This window comes from Narcine bancroftii, chromosome 8 (assembly GCF_036971445.1).
Source record: "Narcine bancroftii isolate sNarBan1 chromosome 8, sNarBan1.hap1, whole genome shotgun sequence".
NCBI lineage: Eukaryota > Metazoa > Chordata > Chondrichthyes > Torpediniformes > Narcinidae > Narcine > Narcine bancroftii.
Window position 1 is genome coordinate 173965910 of NC_091476.1, and position 19752 is coordinate 173985661.

General features: G+C 46.6%; 1 protein-coding gene across 6 annotated transcripts in view; it reads right to left on the reverse strand.

Annotated features, from left to right (window-relative positions):
* map7d1a (MAP7 domain containing 1a) overlaps window positions 1-19752 on the reverse strand; it is a 163856-nt gene that overhangs the window by 18902 nt on the left and 125202 nt on the right. For 3 of the 6 annotated variants that reach the window (XM_069895875.1, XM_069895876.1, XM_069895881.1), the window contains exons 6-11: window positions 18234-18344; window positions 11928-12050; window positions 11105-11247; window positions 8143-8303; window positions 6319-6572; window positions 3250-3385 (exon numbers count right to left, since the gene is read on the reverse strand). In XM_069895875.1, coding sequence (XP_069751976.1) covers window positions 3250-3385; window positions 6319-6572; window positions 8143-8303; window positions 11105-11247; window positions 11928-12050; window positions 18234-18344 — 928 coding nt within the window. The remainder of the gene's footprint in view (window positions 1-3249; window positions 3386-6318; window positions 6573-8142; window positions 8304-11104; window positions 11248-11927; window positions 12051-18233; window positions 18345-19752) is intronic. The other 3 variants (XM_069895877.1, XM_069895880.1, XM_069895879.1) reach the window with 3 other exon arrangements.

Genomic DNA, 19752 nt, shown 5'->3' on the forward strand with positions numbered 1-19752 from the left:
CAGTTTGCGGTGAGGGGTATTGCACTGAAGGACATGGTCCACTTTTAGTATGGTATCTTGGCCACAGAATATTAAAATCACATGGGTCAGGAGAGACCATCAATGCTCTAATTACTACCTCTGGACATTAAGCTAGTGGAGTGGGACATGCATCCTGATGTTACGTCCAGAGAGAGACTCATTCGTAGAATGTCAGCTGAGATGTGGCTTCTCTGCAGTGCTCTTCATTGTATTTATTATTTTCTTCTCCCCAAAGAAAAGTCAGATTTGTTTTTAGATACGCAGCATTATCACTGGCCCTTCCAGCCCACAAGTCCGTGCTCCCCAATTACACCCAATTAACCTACAACACCCCACCCTCCCCCCCATGTTTTGAAGTTCTCTGTAGTGCAGTTTAGGACAGGCAGCAAATGGTAAAATGTTTGTCTCTCTCCAGAGATGCCTGAGGAGTGTCGTGTCGCAGATATCAAAATGTAACTTTGAGGATTCCAGTGGTTTCATGGCTGGCATTTCACTGACATTCAGCTGCAGGAGTTGGAATGGATTAATTAGAACCAAAGGAAGGAGATGCTCTCCCTCTACCCCTGACAGCTATCTGCCTGAAAACTAATTTTTTTGATCATTGATTTGCAGATCAGGCCATCACTAATAAGGCCAGTATTTACTGCCTAACTCTCTTTGCCTTTGAGAAGGTGGCAATGAGCTTCCTTCTTGTAGTTCTTCACTGTGCTGTTAAGAAAGATGTTCCAGGGTTTGGACCAAGTAGCAATAATGGGCAAGCAATGGATTTCCAAATCAGGATGGTGTTAACTTTGGAGGAGGAATTACAGGTGGTGTGCTCCATGTTCCCAGTTTCTCTCGTCTTTCAGGGTAGGACAAGTCGAGGGTCAGGAAGGCGCTAAAACGAGTAATTTTGAGATGGTCCACGAGAATAAATGTTTAAGATGGCTGATAGTTCACCATAGAGAGGGCTCCTTTCCTTTAATGGTGTTAAAGTCCTTGAGAGCCATTACAATCGAAACTTGTCTTTGCAAATGTAGAATGTAGCATCCACCTCCAAGTATGTGCCTAGTAGATGGTGGAAACGGAGTGGTCCCAGATATCCAATTTAGTGGTCCCAGATATCCAACAGTGGTCCGTGTGAATCCCAAACCGAGCGGTCCGTGTGGATCCCAAACCGAGTACCAGTAATGATGAGGAAGTACTGCTTGACAGCATTATCAAGAGCATCTTGCACAACTTTGCTGCGGATTGGGAGCAAACTGACGGACTGTAGAGACCTGGGTTTGTCCTGCTTTTTTTAAACAGGATCTTCTGGTAGACATCAATGTTGTAATTGCACTCGAGTGGCCTGGTTGGAGGCACAGCTTCTTCTGGAGTTCAAATGCACAATGGAGGTGATGCCTGGTTACTGGGCTTTGCTGTGCCCCTGGTCTCAACCAGTTTCTTGATATCACTTGGAGTGAATCCAATTGGGTGCCAACTGGCTTCTGTTGGATTGTTGGAGATCTCAGGAGGAGCCAAAGTAGATCATGCACTCTGCTTTTCCTTCTGAACATGGTTGCTAACACTTTAGCATTTATATGCTGGGCCATGAAGCTCTCGGAAACAATTCCAGTTGTGCAAAACCTCACATTCAGGTTGGAGATTAATGGGACATGACCTGCATGCAAATCACACATATAGTTGAATTTTCAGGTTCAGCCTGAATATCAATCCGAGAACCTTGGGGAAGCCCACAATTGCCATAGCGCCTGCATCTCCTTCACCTGATCATCCCTGCTCAAGGAGAAGGAGATGGTCCCTTCTAAATATGTGTTGGACAGCAAGCTTAGGAGGCAAGCCCTGAGCCGCCAGTGCCACAGCAGTGCTGAGGAGCCCAGGACATTGTTCCTGAAGCAAAAAGTTCAGTCCTGGATCCTTGCCGTTATTGGGAACCAGACATGACTGATGGCATCAGTGTACAAACCATACAGGTGCAATGTCAAAGGCTGCATTAGCTACTGTGTGACCGTCTGTCCGCAAATGACAACATTCATAAGATTCATCAGTTAACTCACCTGCCCCAGCAATTTAGGAGGAGTGTCTTACCCACTAATCACCCCAATGTTCAGGCAGTATGTACTCACTAACCCCAACAATATTCAAGCAGTAACCCCACAGTAATAGAGCAGCGTATTAAATGAAAACCCTCATTATTTTCTGGCAGTGTGTTAACCCCCTCCCACCCCAACCTTCACATGGTAAGACAGCGTGTTAATCCATTCATCCCACAAATTTACATAGAACACGACACCACAAGCCCTTCAGCCCTTGATGTTGTGCCGACCAATATATTTTCCTAAAAAAACAGTATTAAACCCTCCCTACCCCATAACCCTCTCTTTTCCTTCATCCATGTGTCTGTCTAAGAATCTCTTAAATGCCCTCAATGTTTCAGCCTCCACCACCACCCCCGGCAAGGCGTTCTAGGCCCCCACAACTCTGTGTGTAAAAAACCTTACTTCTGATGTCTCCCCTAAACTTCTTTCCCTTTGTACACATGTCCTCTTGTGTTTGCTGATCCTGCCATGGGAAACAGGTACTGACTGTCCCCCTATCCATGCCTCTCATAATCTTGCAGACACCTATCAAGTCTCTCCTCATCCTTCTCTGTTCCATAGAGAAATGAACCAGCTCTTCTAACCTTACCTCCTAAAACTTGTTTCCCAATCCAGGCAGCATCCTGGTAAATCTCCTCTGCACCTCTCCATAGCTTCCACATCCTTCCTATAATGAGGTGACCAGAACTGAAAACATTAAGTGTGGTCTCACCAGAGATTTGAATCCTGAATTCAATCCCCCTGTTAATCAAGCCCAGTGTCCCAATGGCCTTTCTTAACTAGCCTAACAACCTGTGCAGCAACCTTGAGGGACGTATAGATTTGAACCCCAAGGTCCCTCTGTTTATCCACACTTTTAAGTAATCGACCATTAACCCTGTACTCAGCTTTCTGATTTGTCCTTCCAAAATGCATCACCTCACACTTACCTGGATTGAGATCCATCTGCATCACCACCTCCAAAATGTTGAGGCAGTGTGTTAATCCACCAACCTGCATGTGTTAATGTTAACCTAGCATATTAAAGCAGCAGGTTAACTTACTGATCCCACAATGTTACAGCAGTAGATTAACTGATCACCCTCACAAGGTGTGTGTAAACCAGACACCACATTACCACTCAAGTCCCAATAATACCCAAACACACCTCTTCTTCTCTTCCTGCTCCTTTCTCTCCTGCTCTTCTCGCTCCCTCTGCTCTCGAGCAACCCGGCGTTTCTCTGCAAGGAGTCTCATGGCCTCCTCTGGGTCCAGGGTGCCCGCAATTGTTCTAGCAGGAGACCCTGAAACAACAGAACAGGGTCTGGTTCAAAGCAACAACAGCAGCAATTTGCTCATCCACAGCTCCTGGATCTCTGGATGTGCTGGGCTACTTTAACATCACTGCTACCGTTACAAGATGGGCAGATGTGGCAACTAGAATGTCTCTAGGGTGGGCCAGGACACCGACGGAGGCTTCCACTGTTGCCACACACTTTGAACAGTAGTTCCTCAAATCTGAGGAAGAAATATCAGGTTGGGTTACACTCTTTCCCAACAGCAACTCGGCAAAGGAGCCATCCTGGTGGATTCTGGTGTATAATTAACTGCAGCCACAAGAAGGATTTTGGAAAATTCTATTGGAATTTTTGTTAAAAAAAGAGCAGTTACAATGCTAAATCCTGCATTCCAAAGTGACTACTTCCTATGGAGATGTTGGCTCTAACTACTCTTGGGTGAATTTTTGATGTTGGCCTACTCCACACGGCATGTTAGTGCAACACCATTACAGTACCAGCGACCTGGGTTTGAATCCAGAGCTGTCTGTGAGGAGTCAGTACATTTCTTCTCGTGCCTGCATGTGGTTCCTCTGGGTGCTCTGGTTTCCTCCCATGTCCTAAAGACATGAAGGGCTGTAGATTAATCTAGTGTAATTGGGCGGCATGTGCTTATGGCCAGAAGGGCCTGTTACCATGCTATACATCTAAATTTAAACACAAAGGGGATCCTTTAATGAGATGCCCAGGGAACAGCAACTGCCCTTTCACTTACACCCTACCTAGGGGACTCCGTGATGATATCATGTTGTCAGCTCAGAAACAAATTGCTGGGAGTTAGCCTCTTGGTGAGTTATTTGTGTGTTTCGGTTCATATCGTTCCCTCCAATAAATGCCAGTCTGTCAACAGATTCAAACCCATCGAACAGGGAGGAGGAGCAGAGGAAGGATCCTCCAGCCAGGAGCCCAGTTCGATTTTTGCTTCAGACCATCTGGCCCCACCACGGGGCAAAGGTGCATTTGATCCAGTTCCTGGCCAGGACAGCAAGGACCTCGTCTCCAGCTTGTCTCAGAATTTGAATTCGATTTGCGCTATATCGCATATCTAGAATGAGGGAACATAGCTTCAGGATCTGAGGAGGAAGGTTTAGGACAGAGGTGAGAAGGAACTGCTTTTCCCAGAGAGTGGTGAATCTGGAATTCTCTGCTGAGGGAAGTATAGAGGGTGCCTCGTTAAATGTACTTAAAATGCAGTTTGATAGATTTTCTTTGTAGAATAGAAGAATGAAGAGTCACGTGAAAAAGACAGGTAGGTGGAGCTCCGACCATGGCCCGATTAGCCATGATCTTATCAAATAGCAGAGCAGGCTGGACATGCCAGATAGCCCAATCCTATTTATGCTCAACACAAGGAATGATTATCACACACCATGGTCTGCACATGGGATGGAGGCAATGCTGAGAAAGTCAGCATTTATTGCCCATTCCTCAATACCCTTAAGATGGCAGGAAGCTGTCCACTTGAACCACTGCAGTCTTTTCAGTGAAGGAAATGACAGGGCTGTTCCCAGACTAGGCCATTGGCCTAGATCACTCAAAGAGCAATGAAAGGAATGAACGACGAAGACTGGTCGCTCAACACTCTCAAGGAAAATTGGGAGACAACGAGACCTGGTGTCGTCACTTGGGGTCAGTCAAGGCTTGTTACTACAGTCAGGAAACAAGGTTTAAGTCCCACTCAGGAGACAAATGCAGGAAAATAACTTGCACTCCAGCGGAGTACTACAGGAGTGCTGCTCTGCCAGCAACTCAGAGGAACTTTAAGTCAAGCCCTAGACTACCATTTTGGATGGAAGAGAATTCTACCTCCTGCTTAGCCCGATGTTTATCCTTTCACCAGATCATGTGGTCATTTGTGGGAGCTTGCTGTGTACAAATATGGTACCTTTTTACATGCAACAGACTGATGCACACAAATTAGCTTCAAAAGCAGCAGTGGTTACATGGTAAATGGCACATTGCCTTTTTATTACAAGAAGATTGTAGTTTAAGGTGAAGGGGAAGTGGAATGCATTGCCAGGGGTGGTGATGAAGGGTGGTACAATAGGGACAATTGAAACACTCTTAGACAGGCAAATGGATGGAAAATAGAGGGTTATGGGTGAGAGGTCTGGAAGGATTATATTGTTGAGTAGATTTAAATATCGAGGGTCAAAGGGCCTGTACTGTGCTGCACTGTTCCATGTGCTACAAGATTACAGCAAAAGAGGAAAGAAGCTTTAACTGCCTTGCTGAGATGGTGCCTGCTGTACTGTGCAGTTTTGGTCTTCCACTTAAAACAATGGACTGGACCCTGTGAGAACAGGTTTGCAACATGGGAAGAGACTGAATCTCCCGAGATGATATTCCCTGGAGTTTCAAAAGAAAGAGACATGACCTCACCGACACCTCAGTGGATTTCCTGACTGAGGAATCACAGGCTCAGAGTGATTTTGGGGCATTCAGCACTGGATTGAGAAGAGGATATGGAATCCATGCAAAGCAGAGACCAAGTTTTCTGGACATGAAGATGGACTGAGGACTGGATGAATGATGGACCAGGTTAGGAGGGCAGATGCTGACACCCACTTACAATTCTTTCCCACATTATGAAGGAGCTTGCCCAGAAATTTAAATCAATAGGTCTATATTATTCTGGGATGAAAGATGCTATTGAAATACAACCAATTTCTTCCTTAATACAACCATTGCAGTCACTATTTAAAATCTACAAGTTCCATGGGTATTAAATAATAAAGTCTGCGGACGCTGGGGTCAAGTGCAATACACAAACGTGCTGGAGAAACTCAGCAGATCACGTGCTAGGAATTAAAGGGTGGCCATCGTTTCGGGCTTGGGCCCTCCGTCAGGTATACAAATGTTTCTCCAGCACATTAATGTACAGCAGTTGCCACAAGTACCTGCTTTACCGTGACTGGGCTCCAGAGCTTCTGTAGCTGTGTCCTTGTTTCTCAGGCCACTGGCAGGCGGAGGCCTCAGTTCCTCTTCCTCTCCACTTTGTTTCAGCTGGCTTTCCTTCTCCTGCTGCTTCTCGCCTTTGACCTTCGACTTCTTCACCGGAGTGGCCGTGACTATGGCCGGGGCTAGTGCAGGGCTGGCTCCTGAGGACCTCCGCCTGGGCGAGCTCGGCAAGGAACGGTTCTTCATCCTCAGGCTGTTTCAAAGAAAATGACGAGGATAAGTTAGATTCAGGTGGATGGAGAGGTTGGAGCACCCATTTACTTGCTGATCTGGATGAGCTCCTGGTCCAATTCCAATGCCCCTCCTCCCACCCACCGCATGACTTCCTGCTTGCCAATTGAAAGGCCCCATTTCCTGACTGCTTCCTCAACTCCTCGCATAATTCCACCCCCTCCCCCATGCTGACTCCATTTTATTCAATCTGCCATTGAAGCAAAATTGATTCCAGACTCAGAGGACCTGCTGAAGCTCTGCATTGATCGCAATGCAGCATTCACTCAGACCCTTGTGGCCAGACTGCTGTTCGACTGTGTAATTTTCTGCACTGACCCTTGAAATAATTCATACCAAGATAGACTTTCAGCTTGCAACGTAACCAATGGGGAGGACGTGGAATAAAGTGACCATGAGAGAGTTTACAAACTGAAATCTAGTCAATATACTTAGGTACTTTATGTATAGAATAATAGATAGCTGGGAGAGCACACCATCTGCAATTTAATTGATCAGTTTATACATATGATAGATACCTTGGTGGGCATCACCAACAGGAGTCTAATCAACGGACATGAGTCCCAGGAAGAGCGGGGACATGCAGGAGTCAGCAGGTGCTAGAATCTGAAGCTAAGCAAAATCTGCTGGAGGATCTCAGCGGGTCGAGCACATCAGGGGGAGAAAAAGAGTGGTCGATGTTTTGAGTTGAAACCCTTTATCGAGATGAAGAATGATGGTCAAAGCCTAATCAATTGGCTAGCTCATAAATAACTCATGCCAATGAGAAGATGAACACCTTGGGAAGGTGTTACTCCCGGTGATATGTTTGGAATCAAATGAAGGTGTTAAAATCAGTGTCTGTCATTATTTTTAAAACTCATTGGAACTGAACCTGAGATTGGGATTTGGTAATAATTCTCCGTCATGAACAATACCAGCTAAAAATCAGGATGGGTGAAAAGGATCAAAGGAATAATGGGAAAAAAACATATTTAAACAGAACTAAAACTCATAAAGAGCATAAAAGCTGTGGATGCAGGAATCTTGAACAAATGAAGAATTGCTGGAAGAACTCAGCAGGTCAGACAGCGTCGATGGGTAGAAATGCTCAGTCAACATTTCAGGTTGGGAACTTTCATCAAGACTAAAGTGAAAAGGGGGTGATATTATATATCTATAGGGGAAGAAGCTGAGGGAGAGGTGATAGGGTCGGGGACAGAAAGAGGGAGTGACCACCAGAAAGGGGCGGGTGGGGAAGAATCTCTCCCCAAGATGCTGCCTGACCTGCATTTAGTATTTGTTTAAGTTCTCCAGCACCTGCTCTTCTTTTGATTTTTTTGGTTCTGGAGAGGCCAGTCAACTGTGGATCACATGATGCCCGATAAAGCAGACATGTCTGCCTGAGGAGGATGCGAGGGGCAGGGCGGTACGGATGCCAGGCTTTCTTTCTGCTGCAAGTTCTTAGCTCCATACGTGATGGATGAGACTGTGGCGAGCTGCCACCGGAGATGAATCACACAGAGGGGTCAGTGAAGAGCAGAAGCAAATACCTGGCTTCCCTTGTCATTGACTCTTTACTCTTGACAGCAGGCAGAGACTGTCGTTTCCTCGTCATCCTGTCAGCCGTACTGCCAGACTTCAACAGGGCGTGCTTCTCCTTTGCATTCTCACGCTCCTTGTCCTTTTTCTCCTTCTTCTTGCTTTCTACCTGCTGACCGGATGGAATGGCCATTATTACGAGCTCCCGTTTTAGTAAAATGTAAGGGATAGTACAGACATTTCACTCCAACACCATCACAAGTCACAGCCCAGTGATAATTTGATACATTGGGAAGGTTTGTCCCAGTCTGTTCCAAATTTCAATACATTTGCAAAGACACTGTGATTTTGCAAAGGGAGAACCATTCTGATTCCGGAAGAGAAAACAGCTTTTTGATGCAGCTGTTGTGATGCAGCCATTTCTGTGGAATTCACACCAAAACTGGCTCTGTGAATGATTGGGCCTTTTCGGTGGATTGATCTGTGCCGGGAGGGTCTTTTTGGGAAGCAAAATGTTTCATTTTGATTGTGACTAACAGTGGAGGTCACTTGGAGAGACCAGTGCCAGGGTCTTGGAAGATTTGTGGAGGCCATCCAATTCAAGTCTTGCCTACAAAAGGACCAGGAGTGTTGTGACCACAGCTCGTGTGGATGGACATTTCTTCAAAGGCAACGCAAGGAGAATCCGTGAGTCTGTACAACAACTCCCGTCTTCTCATCAGTTCAAAATTAATTCTGGGCATCGTATTTCAAAGGCCGACACTTCAACACTGAATTTAAAAGACTGAACTTTGAAGTAACTTTCTAGTTTTGGCTTGGACTGGAATGGTTTGGGTAAAACACAAACACACGCTAAACACCTGGACATAGTTGGGGATAGATCTAATGATAAGGATGGTTTAAAAGTTTAGACTATAATTTAAGAGTTAGAAATAAAATGAGTGTTTTAAAATTAAACACTGTCTATTGGTGCTTGTTAGATCAGTTTGACGTTACTGAGAATTCATCCAAACTTTTCCTAACCCAAGACTATTCAGCCCATTGAGTGTCCTGCCTGGCAGTTACAAAGCATTGGACTGGAAGTCAATATAGATGATCATTAAAATGGCAGAGAGGATCATTTGGGTCTCCCTTTCCTCTATTAAAATTCATAGGGAGCAATGCTTAAATGGGGCCCAAAGAATGATCGAGAATCCCTACCATCCATCACACAGGATCTTTGTCCCACTACCATCAGGAAGGAGGTACAGGAACGTCAAAATCAGGACGGCCAAACTGGGAAATAGCTCCTTCCCGCAGGACATTGCTGGAACTGTATCCTGTAACCTTCGATCTCATAAATGAAATTAGTAAGTTATTCTGAAATATTCATACATACCAACTTCGTATTTTATCTTTATGAATATATAAATAAAATCCCTGGTATCCGGCACCAGATAAGTTAATCTTCCGGTTGCTTGAGACTGCATGATTGGTGAATTAACAGCAAGGCACACCAATTTTAAACTTCAGTACTTTTTACCTATTTTTTTTCCAGTTGCTTGAATTCCAAATAACAGGGGTTTTACTGTATGTGATTGTTGTGTCCTGTGCATTGTTTACATGTATGTGTGCACTGTGGCCCGGAGAAATGTGATTTTGTCTGGTTTTATATGTACAGTCAGATAGTAAACCTGAGACATTGCCAGTTCACAGAGCAATTCCTTTCCCCAATAATTTCCCCTTTAACCCATTGTCTCCACCCTCCCATGCCCGGAGAATAGTGGCAGTTCACAGCAGTCAATTATTATCAAGCGACCTGCTTGTTTTTGGGAAAAAGCCGTATTCCTGGGCGAACTCCACATATGGGGACAGGGAGAAGGAGAAAATGGCACAGAGAGTAGGCTGCTAGAGTTTGTGGCAGCCTCCACGTTTCCTGCCAACCCTCATGACTAGTCTTCCTGAAAGGGAAGCAGATTAGGAGGAAAATCCAGGAGCGCAAGGTTCAGGCCAACAGCTGGCATACACGGTTGTCACAGATCGTTTGGATAAACAGGTGGTTTCCGGGCAACACACAGGAAGAAGAAATGACCGTCAAAACAAGCAAGATGATGGACTGGAACCTGCTGGTGAATCAGAATGAATGGGATGGGTGATCTCGCAGATACAGGGAAGTGCTCCTTCTGTCCAATTGAACGAGTTCCAGGAATGAGGCTTGAAACCTCCAAATGTCTAACGGTAAGATGTTGGTACCACTCTGGGGCAGATGAGCAGCCTCACTTATCTTCTCTCCTGTGGCCCTGAAACAAGCCAGATCTGCAGGCTGCAGATGCCTGTTAACCAGGGCTCACTTGCATCTGACTGAAGTGGCCATACTGGGCAAGCGGGCACCGACAGTAACGGGGATGGGTCCCCACCCCACTTCAACTCTTGGCCACTGCCTCTGTACTTACTAAAGATTAAGGAGAGAACAAAGGCGTCAACCTTGCCCTGGTGTGCTCCCTGGGGTGAGCTGGGAGCTTCAAGGGCAGTTGACCGTCCAGGTCCCTATCTCTGTTGGGAGCTGTTAACAGATTGGGAGTCCAGCCCTGCCCTCTACATCACAATACAGCTGTGGACAAGGAATCTGAAGATAACACACTCCCGGCAAAAGGAACTAAACCAAGTCAGCAGGAGGGAGTGTGGCATTTGGAGAAGGAGGCATATTCAAGCTCCTTCTCCCAAGCCTGGTGACCTCTGTGAGAAATTTCCAGACACTAACGAGGATAAGGCTGGGTCAGACAGCGCCACAGTGCATGAAATCCAAGTCCTGGAAGACATCAATACCTACAGAACAAGAGGGGAAAACAGGCAAGGAAGTATCAATGAATAATTAATTCCACGTCGATGAAAATCAGAATCATCAATAACTTAGTGAGATGGAGGTCAGGACATTGATGTTCAGGAAGGTGCTGCTACCAGAGACTGGTGTTGAGAGGGAGTAAGATTACTCACCAACTTGGCCTCACCCTGACGCCTCCCAGGGAGGTCTGGAGTGCTCTGGGCACCTCTCCATCGACTGCCGCACCTGTGAATGGCTTTGCTACTTCTTGGTACTATTGGACTAGATGAAGCAGAACGAGGACACAGAGGGATGTCTGGTGGATTGAGAGGGAGGGGTGGAGGGGAGAGCAAAAGCAGAACAGGGGGAGAGGAGAGGGACAGAGGGGGATGGAAAAAGGGTGAGAGAGACACACACACACCGAGGAAGAGCAAGAGGTGAAAAGTGGAGGGGGGAAAGAGATGTAGCGACAGAAGAAGTCAGAAAGGGGGGAGAGAGAGGGGAACAAGGTAGAATGAGATAAGGGAGAGAGAGAGTGTAGAGAAATGAGGGAGGGGAGAGTGAGGGAGTAAAGGGGCAATGGAAGAGAAAGGAGAGGAAGAGAGAGAGATGGGTGGAAGTGAGGCAAATAAGAGAGGGGAGGGGGAGAGAGGGTAGAAAGGAAGGGTGCCAGAGTAAGCGAGGAGTCGATGGAAGCAGACGGGAGTAGTATTGAAAGGACAGAAAAGGGTGGGGGAGGGGGAAAGAGAACAAAAAAGGAATTAGAATGTCGTAATGAGAAAGATGGGAAACAAAAGCAGAAACAAAGGGAGGAGAGAGAGGAAGGAGGTGAAGTAAGAGAGGCAAGCAATGTGTGCAGCATGGGGAGTTGGTGAATATGAGCCAGGAGAGAGGAAAGAAAGATTGGTAACTATGTCATTTTCAGGAATTTAAAAAAAAACAAATTCATGACAGAACCACCCCCAGCTGCAAGTCCAGTGAGATCAGTGAACAAACCTAGGTCTCTGGATGTTCCCGTTAAAACAGCCACACTTCTGCTCCGGGCCAGGAAGGAGAGGGTGGGAGTCATCAGCCGTTCCACGATACTACTCTCCCAGGGACTCAGCTGCAAGCGCCGAGCTGCAGGGGAAGCAAAACAAACCCTCACTCTCAGATACCGTGGGATGTGCACTCAGGCTGTCGAGCAGGAGTCTCGGACCCTCCAACCCCTGAGCCAGAATGGACCGAGTCTGGCCAAATACTGGTTATCCCATGGAACCCAACACACTAACAAAGTATTATCTGGTGGAATAGAAGCTCATCCCATCCTGTATGAATTGTAGCCAGACGCCTAGGTTGAAGTACAGCTTCTTTCCAAAAGCTATCAGGCTCGTACCTCCCCTTTATAGAGACTGCTCCAACATCACAAAAGAACTGCCCACACTACTGCTCAGACACTTCTTTTGCACGAGGATAACTGAATATTTACTCTCCATTTTTTTTCGGTATATTTATGATCTTTTTAATCCAATTAAGTATTTAGTGTGGAGTTGATTTAGAGGTGTTTTTATTTTACAAAGTACCACTTCAGTTACAACAAAGTTACATTGTACAGTACACATGTCAATACAGGCCTTACCCCACTTCCAGCTTTCTGGAGCTCTGATCACAGAATTATTCTGCACAAGAGACAGAACTACTCTGCCCACTTTGGCTGTGTCTGCTGTTTGAAAGAGTTAATTAACAGCTCCACTCCTCTGTTCCTTCCAAAAACCATGTAATTTTTCTTTATCAAAGTAAACTCCAATTCCCTCTGGAAATCTGCACCAAATTCCCATTGAGCTGAGTTCCAGATCAGTTTGCCCTCTGAAAAATATTCTCTCTCATCTTGGTTCAATTTTACTTATCATAAATCTGTACTGGAAAGTTTATTATTATTCATTTTATCAATACCCCTCTTAATTTATATATCTCCTTAAATTTATTGAGTCACTGTTACATTAACCTTTGAATATCAACACCTGAACTCCATTACATTTTAATGATCATACTCCAGGAGTCTGTGTGGTCTCCTTGAAGCCAGTCTGATATATGTTGGATAGAAGCCAGGGCTTTATTCCTTGAAGAAGTGATCTTATAGAGTTGTACAAAATCATAACAGGAATAGATCAAGTGAAAGCACAGTCTTTTCCCAGAAGAGCCAGGGAATCGAGTACCAGAGATCATAGGTTTAGGGTTGGTGGGAGATTTAATAGGAACCTGAAGGGAGGCCTTTCTACACAAAGGATGATGAATGTATTGAAAGGGCTGCTTGAGTAGATTTATTGTCAGGGTACATACATGATGTCACCTACAACCCCGAGATTCCTTTTTCCAATTACAATTGCAATGTTTAAGAGACATTTTGATGAAACATGGATAGGATATGGGCCAAATGCAGGGAGGTGGGACTTGTGTAAGTGAGGTATTTTTGGTCAGTGTGGGAGCTTGGGCTGAATGCCTGTTTCCATGTTGTACGGCTCGATGAAGGTCAAAGCAGCTCTGAGAACCACCCTCAGCTCTGGCAGTAGCAGACTCAGGCTGGGGTTTATGAAGGGGGATGGAGCAGAGCTCAATCTCTTACTGGATAAGATTAGGTCTGACCTTTGAGAATCTGGTATATCTCTAGCAAGTCCAATATGATGGTGAGCTGCCTTCTTGGATCTCCCAGCGAGGGTGCTCCCATAGTGCTGTTGGGCAGGGAATCCCTCGACTTGGAGCTAGCGGCAATGGTGAATTCCGAGAGAGGTTGGTGTGACACGGCTGGGAGGCTTCAGGTGGTCATGGTGTTCCCATCGCCAGATACCCTTGTCCTTCTTAATGATAGAGGCTAGCTGGTCAGTCTTAGTCCATAACATGCCCCAGGATGTTGATGGTTAGGGGACTCATCGATGGCAATGTTATTGAGTATCATGGGGAGCTGGCCCTTGCCTTGTGAATGTGTGGCTTGAGTGTTATGAATGGGAGTGAACATTGTGGAGCAAAAAGGTATTTCATGGGGCAGCAGATGGCAGGGTCTAGGCCTACCCTGAGTGATGTTGAAATGCAATGCTGGAGAAACTCAGCAGGTCAATCAGTGTTCTTTATATCATAAAGATAAAGAGGTTTTTTGGCTTGAACCCTTCATCAAGGTATGAGCAAAATGTAAAAGCAGGCACCTGAACAAAATGGTGGGGAAACTCTGCTCCATTCTCCCACTCCCAACTAACCCTGGCCTGGCCTGCTATAGCCAGAGATGAGAACAGGCCCAATGGCAGGAGTGGGGTGGGGTAGCTCTGTGAATGGAGAAGGAAGGGGTTGGAGAGATGAAGGAAAATGTCAGCGGGATAGGGAAGGGAGGGAGAATGGGGAGTGGTCTAGCAGAAACCAGGCATCCAGAACCCTCTTGACGAAATGTGGAGTGGGTTAAATTGGCCCATGTTTCTCAGACTTCCACTTGATATGGAAGGAAATAATTTGTTCAATTAAGTTTTTCCCAGCCTTCTTGCTGTCCCTCCGTGTAGTCCACTTCGTGCATATTCTCATCATTCCCCTTCTTTCCCAATTGCACTTGGGGCAATGTAAAGTGGTCCACGTACAGAGCAAAAACCTGCTTGGGAGAAGAGAGGACATCTGAACGCACATCCACATAATGAACATGTAAACACACAGACCGTGCCGGAGGCCAGGATCAAACCCAGATTGCGGGCGCTGTGTTGTGTAAATAAAGAGGACATTCAGACCATTCTTTCCAAGCTGGCTCCCAGGGAGTTGTCCTGCAAATCCCATTTCCCTGTCTCCTCACTTTCCTGCAGCTCCTTCTCTCCCACGCACAAAGAACAGTTTCAGTGGTGTGGGGATCTCAGGAGGGAGCTGGGGACCATCCACTCAGTGTTTCTGGCATCAGCCTCGTTTTCAGCACCCACATAATTGGGAGGGTGGATATTTTTCAACCCCTTCCCATTACCCATTTATGACTGGGTCTAGGAGGACTGATCCATTGTGTAAGGGGTTGGCTCTATCTGCAACCTGCTGCCCCTGTTGTCTGACCTCCATACACCTACACACACACCACAAAAAGTTACCTCTCAGGCTCTATTAAATCTCTCCCCCTCACCTTAAATAATGATCGCTGATTCTCGATTCCTCTATTCTGCATTCACCCGATCTGTTCCTCTCACGATTTTGTCACTTCTGTGAGATCACCCCTCATCCTCTAGAGTTCCAAGGAATAAAGCCACAGCTTCTGTCCAAGATATCAGACTGTAAGGGTTAAAACCTCGTGTTTTTGATTCTTAGTTAATTTTGTGCCTGTCTCTGTAAGAGAACTCTTGTTTGTAGTGACTATGTCATAATATCCGCCCAGGCTAACTGCTTGTACATTCTACAAGATGTGAAGGAAGCATGAGCACGAGAAATTTTTCTTTGAATCTGTGTATCTCTTTAAGCTTTTGTATCTCTACATATCTTTGCATCTTATACAGTAAATACTTTGTTATTCACCGTTATGAAAGTCTGTGGCGAAGCTACGCAAGACATTTATCCATTCTATCAACGAATTAAAACTACATAAAATAACAGTCACAGAGTTTGATTTGTTGGATTAAAGAGATCAAAATTTGGGATATTGCAGCACACACTTTGGAAGGTGATACTTTGAAATTAGGATATATTAGAAGAAGGAAAATATTGTCTATACAGACTGCCTTCAAGGAGACCACAGACTCCTGGAATAAATTATAGAAATGCAATATAATTCAGGTGTGTTATTCCAAGGTTAGAGACACCTGGTGCTGCCCTTAATCCACTCCCTGCACTACATTCCTGCCTTGCTGTTGTTGCTTGCACCACCACCTCCTCCCCTCCCCCCCCAACAGCTTCTTCAGTAATGGTGGAGTGAGAGTCAGGCCATGTGGTTTACAGACTGTGCCGATGGACATTGCCTCCGCAGTTCGTGCAGGCGGGCCGCAGTTCGTGCAGGCGGGCCGCAGTTCGTGCAGGCGGGCCGCAGTTCGTGCAGGCGGGCCGCAGTTCGTGCAGGCGGGCCGCAGTTCGTGCAGGCGGGCCGCAGTTCGTGCAGGCGGGCCGCAGTTCGTGCAGGCGGGCCGCAGTTCGTGCAGGCGGGCCGCAGTTCGTGCAGGCGGGCCGCAGTTCGTGCAGGCGGGCCGCAGTTCGTGCAGGCGGGCCGCAGTTCGTGCAGGCGGGCCGCAGTTCGTGCAGGCGGGCCGCAGTTCGTGCAGGCGGGCCGCAGTTCGTGCTGGTGGAGCTGCCAGCTCTGCTCAGGGTCTACCCCATCTAACATGATAGACACTGCTTCCGCTGCTCTGGTTAAAAATAAAAGATCACCTGCCACAAAGGCTAGGTATAAGGCCACAGGACATCACCACAGGCCATGAGAAAGAGGAGGATAAAGACTTTGGGAATCTCAGAAGGTGCATCACCAACCATTCTAGAGCATGTTTCTCTCTTAGCCAGAGTACTGATGTGGCTGATCCAGTTAAGTTTCTGGCCAACGATGACCCCTTGTCCTTGTTCTGACATTCGAAAAGATTATAGCTTATCTGTTACCTCACTGCCACTTTCCTGCACCAACCTGACCAGCCAAGAATCTATCCCTCTCTGCCTCAAATATAATCGATCGCTGGTGCTCCGTGGATTCATGGCTACATAGATTCACTCCACCAGTTGTCCATCTCCCCAGGGCCAGAGAAAGGCAAATGGTGGCTTTTTTGGAAGGTTGCATGAGCAAGATTTGCCAGCCACAATGTCAGGCACGATGCCACAGGGTTGGGCAGTACTAGTAGAAAATCCTGTTCTTCAGAAGAGGGCCAGCTCTGCCTGTCCACAGCTGAGCTCATCCTTTCTCACCTGAGTACCTCAGAACCAGCACAGGGGACAACTCCAGCAGCTCGAGGCTCAGACCTGCTTCATCCAAGACCTGACAGACACAACTGGCACCCACTAGCTTATCAACAAACCACAGTGGGACCCAAAGTCAGTGGCAATGGGTAAGTTACTCAGCTCCATCACTGGGGTCAACAAGAATCTGAGCAAAGGACAAAGTCCACAATGATCATTTCCAGAGAAAAATCATTATGGTAATTTAACCTGGAATTTTAGTTGATCAGCTTAATACATAACTACTTCAGGAAATCCATGCTGATAAACACATCATTCTATTCTGTGTACATGACAATAAATGGAATCTTAAGTTAGCTTAACGCCATGTGTCATTTGAAGGTGAGGTGTGGCCAGCCATTCTGGAAGAGGTGAAGGGTTCAACTCTGATCTGTCAATTGTTGGATCGCGGCTGTGAGATTCGTCACATTGCGATTGTCTGGGGCTGTGCTTGGATCTCATTTGGCTGAGACACAATGTGAGAGCGATCACGTTCAGATGAACTGCAAAGTAGAAATCTGTGCCATGTGGCCTCTGACCCGTGCAGCAGATTGCAGTGAATCTTCCTCCCAGCCCACTGGTTCATGTTCAACAAATGCTGTTGAAAGGCGCCCAGTGTGTGTTAGCCTTGGCAAACAATCCAAGGACGAGGCAGGACCTTTTGCAGTACGCAAACTTCGGTCTCTGCACATGTTCCTGTTAGGAACAGTCGGGCCCCGGTATCAGAGCCGTACATTCCAGTGTTCCTTACCCCACCTCCCATCGCTCAGCACGTCCCACCTTCAGATCAAACTGCACGAAGAAATGGGCTCCTGATGATTAACCTGTGGCACCCCCTACACCATCATCGTTGCCCCAATGCCAACTCAGAACAAGGTCAGCAGTGCCAGCTCCCTCTGCTTGGTAATAAGCATGCACCTGGGTCAACAAATGTGCCAACGTTTACATCACCCACCCTCCCATAATTCCCACCCCGCCCCAGCAGGCGTCTCTGCTGCCTGGTAAGGCCACTCCATCTCAACCAGCAGGGAACCACAACCCTGTACTCTCCACAGTAGACAAGCAGAGGGAGACACAGGGCTGTTAATTTTCATCAGACTGCCACGTAAAGGACAGTAATCAAAGGGATCTGTGGAGCTGAAAGTCCATAGGTTCCTGGCACACAGGCCTAGCAGAATATTTCTTAAAGAGGCTGTCAGTTTGGAATTTTGTCAGCAAGCTAGGAGCTGAACAATGTCAAAAATTCTGCCACACGGCTCCTTTAAAGAAGACAGCCTGCAAATAGTTTCCCAACAGTAATTCCAAACCTCAAGCAGGAAAGTTAACAGCCCTGGGAGGTGCCTCGGGTGTGTAGGATCTAAAGGGAGGCAGGGGGGTGGGAAAATGGGACAATGAAAGGTTCCGTACTTCTGCTGGGGGAGTTCCAGAGCGTGGCTGAGGATTTGGAGAGCCTTTTGTTTAGGATGGAATCCACATGTTTGGGCAGATTGACAGCCGATAAAGAGCAGCTCTGTGGCCCTGGAAGAAAATGGAGAGACAGACAGAACAGAAGAGAGGTAAATATAGCTGAGGCTTTCTCCACTGACCAATTCTAGGTGGACTTCAACTGCTTGGAGGAGGGGATAGGGTGGGTGGGAGTGCTTCCTGGAGTGAGAGGTTGGGAAAATTGGGTGTCATTTATTTTTGAGGTTAAAACAGGCTAAGCAAACACCATTCAGCCCATCAAAACCCACCCCTCCCTTTCAAACCATGCACATAAACTCCGCCAACTTTTGGATGAGCAGTATCCCACCTCCCCAACCCCCAATCAAACTTGGGACACTAGAATCAATCCTGACTTCATTGCAAGTTCAACTCTGGCCTTCACACATAATGAGACTAGGGACACACATGAGAGACTGCAGGCACTGGAATATGGAGCACAGCACAACCTGCTGGAGGGGAACTTAGCATCTCGAGCAGCACCAGTGGGAGAAAAAGAATGGTTGACATTTCAGTCCAGAATTCATTGACAACACTGAGCGTCTGAGAGAACGACTTTTCATCCTAGCTTGGACATCTTCTCCAATGTAGAAGATTTCTACAATATTCATAATGCACCACCGGCATTGTAGGCCCATAGACATGGACAGCACGGGAGGCCATTCAGTCCATCATGCCCATACTACCAAAAAAGGAATTTAGGTTAATTCCACTTCCCAGCTCTTGGTCCACAACCAAGGATACAGCTCTGCAGTTTCTCATCTTGATACATTTAGAGGAGATGGTGCCTCCTACAACCTTTCAGCAGGGAGATCGACACCCTCTCCAATCACACAGATTGAAATTATTCTGATCAAATTTCCTCTCAGTCCTTGAACCCGTAAACTTAACTGTCCTCCATCTCTGCAGTTACTTGTGCCTTGTTGCACCCCCCCCCCCCACCACCCCACACCATATCCGTTCAAGTTTCCAACAATCTCCAACCAGCCAAGGACATGCAGCAGAATCCTGAGGAAATTTGCCACTGCATTTCTCAACGTCTGCACACACATCCTTGAGAGTACTCTGTCAGGATGGATCACAGGTAGGCGGGACTGCCCTGCCCTATAGACGTATGGGAGATAAGTTCATTGGTCACATGGGCGTATTTTGGTGGTGAGGGACTGTTACTGTTGAATACGGAAATTCCGTTGGCATCTGCACATGGAGGCGAGGGTGGTCTGTAAAATACAGACCTCCAATTTCCATTAACTCCCCATATCAAGTCTCTCTTTCCCCTATCCCTCCTGTCCACCTCTTTCCTTTGCTTCTCCTATCAGAGAGCTTTCCCCCTCTATCACTTCTAAGCTTTATTCTCTTCTACCCTCCCACTAGTATCCACTGTGTTTCCTGTATTTATGCATGGGTTGAATAGATGGATTGTTCACAAGACCATCATTCTCAC